This window comes from Poecilia reticulata, linkage group LG23 (assembly GCF_000633615.1).
Source record: "Poecilia reticulata strain Guanapo linkage group LG23, Guppy_female_1.0+MT, whole genome shotgun sequence".
NCBI classification, from domain to species: domain Eukaryota; kingdom Metazoa; phylum Chordata; class Actinopteri; order Cyprinodontiformes; family Poeciliidae; genus Poecilia; species Poecilia reticulata.
The window spans coordinates 2,677,235-2,685,652 of record NC_024353.1 but is presented as its reverse complement, the minus strand read 5'-3'; the positions used below and the strand labels follow the sequence as shown (position 1 = coordinate 2,685,652).

Here is an 8,418-nt window from a genome sequence, read left to right as displayed (position 1 = left end):
CCTTCCACTAAATTTCCTATTAAACTCTGGGATACAGCCATCTTAAGACTAATTTAATAGGGCCTTGCGTAAGATTTCTGTATTAATTTTTTTTTTTTTAATGTAATGTTCAGATTTTTGGTTTTTCATAAGCTCTTAGTCCAAATTGTCAAAATTCATGGTGACTCTACACATAAATTTTCCTTTTTAAATTAAATTACTAAACTAAATTAACATTTTATTCATATTATATTTAGGTGCACCTGTGAAAAGATTTCTAGTTACTTTACCTTGTTGAACATTAACAGGGAAACAAACGTGCGTGCGCTTGCGTGTGTGCGTGCGTGCGTGCGTGTGTGTGTGTGCGCGTACGCATGCGTGAGTCTGTGTGCGTGCGTATCGGTGTGTGTGTGTGTGTCTGTGTGCATGTGTGTGTGCGTGTGCTTACAGATGCATCATGGTATGCCCAGTTTTCATCACAGGTTTGACTCCTCACAGCCACATCTCCTCCATGCACAGGCTCAACTGAATCACAAGATTTATTTTCTGCTGGAAAAAAAAAAGTAAAAACAAAATCAATTGAAATTGTTTATTAAAATTAACCTCTTGTTGTTTTTGTACCATTTTCTGGAATGCTTTGTCTGTAGTATTCCTCCAGAAACTCTAAAATCACTTCCAAGTCCGACTGAGTGTCCTGGAAAGAATTCTGATACAGTTTTAAAATTAATATTAGGACATAATGCAGTTAAAGTGAAGCTTGTGTGCTCTTTACCATCACCGATGAATATCTGCCGTAGTTCAGTCTTTGCAGTTTCACCCAGGTGACTCTGAGACACGCAGCCCTTCTTATACCCTCCCATGTTAGCACATCACCAAACGTCTCCTGCAGCCTGAACTCCCTGAAACAATGACCAGCGATCCCACAAAGCCCCACCAGGCAGCTCACCGACACTGACCACATCCTCCCCGCTGGAGCAGATAAGACCCAGAATGGGAGGCAGCCTTAACGCAGCGCTCCGATTTCAGGAGAAAAAAGAAAACACCACGGCTGGCACACTTTTCCTCAGGATGTGTCTAAATTTTTATGTTTTCTGTTGTAATAATTCATTCATGGAGGAAGAAAACGCAGCAGTGGAGTTTTTTTTTTCTCTTCTTTTTTGCAGATATAGAACATTTATTAAAACATTTAAAATGCATGTTTTTATTAGCAAGTAGTTTTTACAAATAAATCAACTTCAAAATAAGTTGTCTAATCCTATTACATTTATTCCACCATTTTCAAACATATTTTAATATAATTTTAATGACATTCAACAAGGATTAAAGCTTGAATAGCTTAATTGTCAAATTAGATATTTTTCCTCAGGATGTGTCTGAGTTTTTATTTATTCCGCGTGGCTTTTGTAATATTTCATTACAGATGAAAAGTTTAGAAAGAAAGAAAGCATAGGGATGCAGTTTTTTTTTTCCAAATATAAAACATTTATTGAAACAATTAAAATGAATGTTTTCATCAACAAATCGTTTTTGCAAATAAATAAGCTTTTTAATAAACGGTCGAATTCTAATATATTTATTCCACAGTTAGATATTTTAGGCTAAATTTTTCATATTTTAAAAAACATTTTTTTATTTTTCAATAAGAATTTAACCGTAAGAGTTCAAATTATATAGATCAAAGCTTATTTTTATTGTTTAAAAGTGATTGTTTGATGCCCTGCAGGAGATTTATAGATAATCTTTTTATCTGATCCTCTGTTGGGTGATTTTATTAAATGCCACTGGAAATTTTAAAAGGTCAGCTCAATAATAATAATACAATGCACGCTTTACAGTGTTCAATAACTTGCATGAACAGAGCTGTTTTCCACTATTAAATGAGTATAACTACGTAAATAAACAAAATATCGAATAAAATATACAGCTATCAAAACAGTTTAGAGAGAAAAATGTATGTTTCTTCATGTAGAACCAAAACAGCTCAGATAAAAAAGACTTCAAAAATAAGGATGCATATCAAAACGAGAACATAATCTTTTACTTCAATTTCAACATCATTTTTGACAATATTTACAGATTATTTACAGAAACTGCTGAAATGACTGGACCACATCGTGTGCTGCTTTTAGCTGATCATCCACAGAACATTTAGGTGCAACATGCAGACGAGAGTCTTTTAGAGAATCCCTCCAAACGACAAAACAGTTTCAGGATCTGCTGCCTGTCGGCTCACAGTTTGGCTGAGCTGTGTGAGGTGAAGCTCGCCGCCAGGTCGTAGTCTTCCTGAAGCTGGTAGTGTCCGTACCAGCCGTGCCAGTCTGCCGCCGCCGACGCGGGGTAGCTCTGCTCGGACGGGCTTTCCTGCAGACTGTGGGCGTCGTCCTGCGCAGACGGGCGCTGCAGGTGCATGGGTACCTGCGCCGAGCCGAGCCTGTGCAGGATATCCGGGTTGAACTGGTAGGTGAGCTTGCGGCGCACTTTGACGATCTCGCCGGTGCGGCTGTAGTTCCTCAGGGCTCTTGCCATCTTCTGGTAGGTCATGGTTTTGCGGTTGCCCTTGCGCTGGCCCCAGCACTCGGCCAGCTTCTCTTTGTTCTTGGAGATGAAGTGGAACGTGCCGCTGCTGCTGTCCGTCCACTGTATCGAGTCGCCCATGCTGGGGTCGTTAAGGGCTTCATGGAGATACTCGTACAACCTCAGCTTCTTACGTCCTGCCAACATGGATTTTACACCCGTTTTAGTGCTGATTAAACGTCAAAAGTTGCTCTCTTACACTGCAAAAACGCAAAATCTTAACAGTTTCTAGTTCATATAACTTGGTACACTTAAAAAAAAGACAAAACTGAGTTAAAAATAGCCTTCCAGTAAGATATAGGAGCTTGTTTTAAGTTAATAATTCCTTAATATGATGAAAAAGTTCTAGTTCCATTGGCAGTTTATGAAATTAGTACTTGTTCTTCAATATTAAGGAATTATTAACTTAAAACAAGCTCCTATTTCTTGCTGAAAGGGTTTTTGTAGGTTAGTATGCTTGAAATAAGACAAACCTGACTGAGAAGTAACTAGCAGGTTGCTTTAAATAAATAATTCCTTTAAGTTGTTGAAAAAGTGCTAAGTTCACTGGCAGATTATTTAATTTATAGCATGGGGAAAATGTCTTAAGTGAAATAATCTACCAGTGGAAATAGAACTTTTTCAATAATTTTGAGGGATCATTTATGTTAAACAAGCTCCTATATCTTGCTGAAAAGTTACTTGTAAGTTAGTTTTGTGCAAAGATATTTGCATTAGAAACTAGAAGAAAAAATGACACCTTTCTAAAATAATAGCCTAAAGTGATTTTGGAAAAAGAAAAAAAATCACTACTTCTTTCTTTCCATTTTTTTTTTTTAATCAAAAATTATTATTATTATTTTTTTTTGCCTTAAACATTTTAGGAATGTGACAAAATTCTTGGTAAGATTTTGTGTTTTTGCAGATTATAAGCCTTAACATGAAATCACCTTTGCTGTTCCTCTGCGGTGGGATGATGGAGTAGAAATGCGGCGAATCGTTCTGCACCGAGTGGCTCAACGAGACGTCGGGGATGACCTGAGGCCAGGAGTGCTGCTAAGAGATTCAAGATTAAGTGTTAAAATTAAGACTAAAGTTAATCGATTTCCAAAATGCAGGTGCTTTGTAACACTTACAGCCGTTTCGCTCCAGTCGTAGCCTACAGCTGGGATGTCAGATTGGTGTGCGAAGACATGGTAGGACATCTGAACCTGCAGAGACGACGGCTGGCTGCCCAGCGTCTCAAAATATTTACCCTCTGGAAGAGAAATTAAGTTAAAAATTGTGTTCATCAAACATGTTTTCGATCTGTTGAGATGTAATAGGACGTACCTGGATCGCAGTATGCGTTGTGTGAATGCTGCTGGATCACATCTATTGCATCCTGAAAGTGTTGGTTGATATCAGGGTCTAAAGACATCTGGAAAAAAAAACAGAGAAATCAGGCTTAAAATAGAAAAAAGTTGAGTAAAATACCATCCTGGTTGCATATGTAGAGGATTCTTACAACTCACCATCTTATAGGTCGGAGTGTTTCCCTCAGAGGAGGCCATTTCTGTCCTAATAAAGCGAATGGTGCAGGTACACATCTTGCACAGGTATATATACGTGACGCAGAACTCCAGCACCTCCGCCACATTAATGGGCAGAGCGGCAGGTCAATTTAAATGCGTTAATGTCGCACACTTCTTCTTTCCTGGTAGCACAGATAATGCTGAGCATTTCTCTCCCTCCCGGATTGCCAAGATCACAATCTACAAACAACAAAAAGGTCTTTTCTGTGCAAACTTAAGCCAGGAATACCACCAATTTGCAGCCTGACCAAAGAATTTGCATACAGGGCGCTTGACATATATCTAATATACAGATCTGCGTTCAAAGCTGCAGGTTAAGGGCTGAGTTTCTCATATTTTCTTGAGTTTCCTTTTCCTTTTTTCACTTTCAATTATCAGCTTTATTTCACACAAAATGCTGCTTTCGACATCAACCTGCAGCGCTTAGGCCGAAAATGAGGCAATAAAAGTCAAGACCAATTAAACACCCAATTTACCCGAACACTATAAAGACTTCTGGTCGTGATTGTATAAGTTAATGGTTAATGCTGCGCTGGCTACTGCAGGGCCGACTCGTGTCTTTCTTTGCCCAACAGAGTCCGCCCTGCTGTTCAAATAAACAATCCTTTTTTTGAGAAGTTAATTTATCTCTCTGCTGCAGTTTTAAATATCAACTGACTCGTTCCTGAAGTTCCCCTTTCGGCCCGGAGCGCTTCGCGGCACACACCGCTCAGACAAAAGAGTTGGACACGCTTGGATTAATGCGTGAATAAAAGGTTACATAATCAGCTTTCCCCACATTACTTCACAAGAGTGTGAAGGGATTTGTATTAAAAAATGTTGAGATTTTCACTCTTTAAGCTGGTTTTTCTCTGTTAATTTCAAGCAATAAATACACAGTGTCGCAGGAAATGACCTTGTTGGCTGGAAGCATGCAAACCTGCGTGTGTGTGTGCGTGTGTGTGTGTGTGTGTGTGTAATTAGACGTGTGTTTCCTGCTGGTGCAGCAGGCTGATAAAAACAAAGAACCACAAACCTTTTCCCCCTCTCCCACTCCGTCTTTCCCTGCTCCCATTCAGGGTGAAGCTCCATAAATTAGAGACCACAAGCTGTCAGCCTGCAGCTGAAGCCAAAGCTTGGTTACTTTCTTTAAATAACCTGTTGTTCAAATATCCCACTTATCTAAACAATAATTCTGAATTTCAAACATTTTTTGCATAAAAAAAACTTTACTTATTTATTTTGCTATATTTTACTGCATTTTTGTGCAAGAAAGCATTTATCTAAGGCTTTTTATGCAACTCCTTTAATTGAAAACTTATATAATCTAATGTTCAGATGTGCTGCTTAACTAAAACATAATCTCAAATTTTACACTTTGCGAAAAACCTTTTTTTTGGAGAACATTTTATAAATTAGCTGTATTTTATATGTATAAGTACTTGTACAATTTGAATAATATTATATAACCCACTGTTCAAATATCCAGTTAGTCAAAAGAAAATCCATAATTTCACACCTTTTTTGAAAAATACTTTTGTTTTAAGAACATTGTTTAGCAAATTTGCAATATATTTATTAATTTTTATACAAAAAATAATTTATTTATAACTATTTATGCAACTCCTCCTATTAGGTTGACATATTATACTCTGTTGTTCAAATATACTTTTTCTAAAAAAAATAAATAATCCAGAAGTTCTCATCTTTTTTGGAAAAAAATAAAAAATCAACAACTCAGTTTTAAGAACACTGTTTCAGAAATTTGCTGTATTTTATACATTTTTATGTAAACCAGCATTTGTTCACAGTTATTTGTGCTTCTTCTTCTTTTTACATTAATTGCTGGTAGAGATGTGTCTCGTATGATGTTTTGTAAGAGGAAACATGAGATGATGTCATTTCCTCCAGAGATTAAATCATCAAGCCAAAGTCCCTAAACACAGAATGCTTCAGCAACAGTTCATTTTGTGGGCATTCGCTAACTGTTTTGAGGTCCTGCTCCTCTCAGTTTTAGATCTGGACTTTGACTGGGCCAACTTGACCTTTTGTTGTAGATCAGCTGAAGAGTTTGAATCTTTGGCAGTTGAAATTAGATTTGCTGCCGATTCTTTTTCTGAGCTTTTCATGCTGCTTTGGACATTTATTTGTGGCTTGATGGCAGGAAAATCCCCAACTCCTACTTCCACATAGTTGCAGATTATTGATTAAGAATATGTGTTGACTATTAGCACTTGTGTGCTTTGTGGCACAAAGCTGCTTCAAAGCGCATATATCCTTTGAAGCAGGATGTATGTGCTTAGTTTTCCCAATAACTATAAATATTTGCCAGCGGTTAATTACAATAAAATTACAGAAATAAAGTTATGATATCAAAGTTGTAGTATAATGAGAATAAATTCATATTACGAGTCTTAAGTCGTAACATGAGAATAAAGTCAGATTTCAAGAATAAATTTATAATATTGCACCAATGAAGTCATTATGGTTTCATAGTATGCTATTATAATGAAATCATAATATTTTGTTGATATTATAAAATATTTATGTACATAATATAAAGTATAAAATATCTTATTTTATAATATTGAATAATACCATCATATAAAATCATAATACTATGACATTATTCTCAAAATATATTTTTTACTTAGCATGGTCCTAATACTTCATTGTAATCGTAAGATTAACATACAGTTTAATTAAAAAAAACTAGAATAGCAAGCAGCTAGTAAAGGGCTAAATCCCCTTATGCCCACCACTAATGACACACCATGTCACATTTAATATTCAAATGGTGTAAAAAGAGTCTGATGAAATTAGGTTAAATAAGAGCAGGGACAATCCCATCTGCTATTTGCCACAGCTCATTAAAAACTTATAGAAGGAGGTGCTTTTACGAGTATTAATCAACAGACCATGAATCTGACCTTCATGGAAGAGTTGAAATACAGTCACACATTTAGTGGTTTGTCCCAGTAAGGACCACAACAAACACATGACAGTAGATGCTCTGATCAGATGAGATAAAAAAGAATGTAGATGTAAATTTTGTCCTTTATGCAAAGAGTGAAACGTGGTGGTGGCAGCAGCATCATGCTGAGGTGATGAGTTTTCTTTAGGAACAAAGAAGCTAATCAGAGGTCAAATGAAGAAAATCTGTCAGAAAGTTGCAGTGGAGTGATTCGTATCACAACATATTCATGTGTTAGAACGGCCTAGTCAAAGCCCATACCCAAAAAGACTTTACTTGCTTTCCACTATAAAAATATCTACTAGTTTATGTTGATGGAGCATACGAAATCCCCTAAATAAGAAGGTGACCTGGTCAGAACACCCTCGTCATGGTGGTGGCAGCATCATGCTGTGGTCATGCTTTTCTTTATCAGTGATTGATCGACCTACTATTCTATTACATTTTATGACCAGAGATTATTCAGTAACTTCTGTAAAATAGTTTTAATCAAGTGGTAAATAACGCTTAACTATATAGAAATATAATTAGCTTTTTCCGTTTACCTTTAAAAAGCCACATGTACTGAAAGCACATTTTTGTCCTGTTTTAGTGGAACATCGGTTTGGCATAAACCATTTTCAAAGAGGACTATCATGTTTGTGTTTGATCTGCAGCTGTATCTCCGAACAAAGAGGCACTTCCCTTCCCCTTCTCATTTCAATAACTGCGTGCATGTTGGCTGCAGTGTGGGTGCGGCGGGCAAACCGCAGCACAGTCAGCCCTATTGTTCTTCTTTATTTACTGGCACTCGATGAAAATCAAGAAGTGTCAAAGCCATTCGTGTGTAATCAGTCTAGTAGGCTGAAAGCTGGTGTAACCGCAGAGTCGTAATCATTATCTAGGAGATCAGCGTGTCCTGGATGAGCACACCAGAGAACAACTGATAACCAAGTTGCTCCGGTGTGTGTTTATGTTTTTTTTGTACACTATTGTTTATAGTTGAAGTGCAGAGTGCAGAAAGTATCAGCAGTTTGACACCGTTTCTTGTCTTTTTTTTCTAATGTTCATTTGAATTGCATGTATTTAACATTTAACGTCGGCAGTGGCATTTATATTTTTTAATAATTGGTTTTAATCCCCATCTTCTAGTACAAGAATCCTTAATCTTCACAGGTTTTCTATTATGTGGACATTCTTGAAATTTAGCACAAAACTGAAGGGCAAAAAGACGATTTTTTTTGCATAGCCACATCGCCGCTGTGGAACAAATCCGTTATCAAAATGAAACCTGGAGATGTTGGTATTATTAATTCAGTGCAGCTCCACACAGCAAAGTGAAAAATAAAACGCAGAAAAACCGTTGAAGAACAACTCAAA

The 8,418-nt window shown here is 36.9% G+C and overlaps 1 protein-coding gene across 2 annotated transcripts; it reads right to left on the bottom strand.

Moving 5' to 3' along the window:
- Positions 1-1,997: 1,997 nt before the first annotated feature.
- LOC103459178 (transcription factor Spi-C) lies at positions 1,998-4,942 on the bottom strand. 2 transcript variants are annotated; one of them, XM_008400531.1, is made up of 5 exons: positions 4,047-4,942; positions 3,865-3,952; positions 3,669-3,790; positions 3,483-3,588; positions 1,998-2,690 (listed from the first exon to the last, which is right to left on the bottom strand). In XM_008400531.1, the coding sequence occupies exons 1-5, from the start codon at positions 4,119-4,121 to the stop codon at positions 2,209-2,211; spliced, it is 873 nt and encodes a 290-aa protein (XP_008398753.1). In that variant the 5' UTR covers positions 4,122-4,942; the 3' UTR covers positions 1,998-2,208. The 2 variants fall into 2 exon arrangements, with proteins under 2 accessions (XP_008398753.1, XP_008398754.1); XM_008400532.1 differs by having other exon boundaries at positions 3,483-3,585.
- Positions 4,943-8,418: the final 3,476 nt, after the last annotated feature.

Bases quoted from the DNA above. Each gene is read 5' to 3' on its own strand.
- LOC103459178 (XM_008400531.1), bottom strand. From the start codon at position 4,121: ATGTGTACCTGCACCATTCGCTTTATTAGGACAGAAATGGCCTCCTCT. The intron at 3,953-4,046 runs GTGAGTTGTAAG...TTTTTTTTCCAG, and splicing joins ACACTCCGACCTATAAGATG to ATGTCTTTAGACCCTGATAT. The intron at 2,691-3,482 runs GTGATTTCATGT...CCATGTTGGCAG, and splicing joins ACCGCAGAGGAACAGCAAAG to GACGTAAGAAGCTGAGGTTG.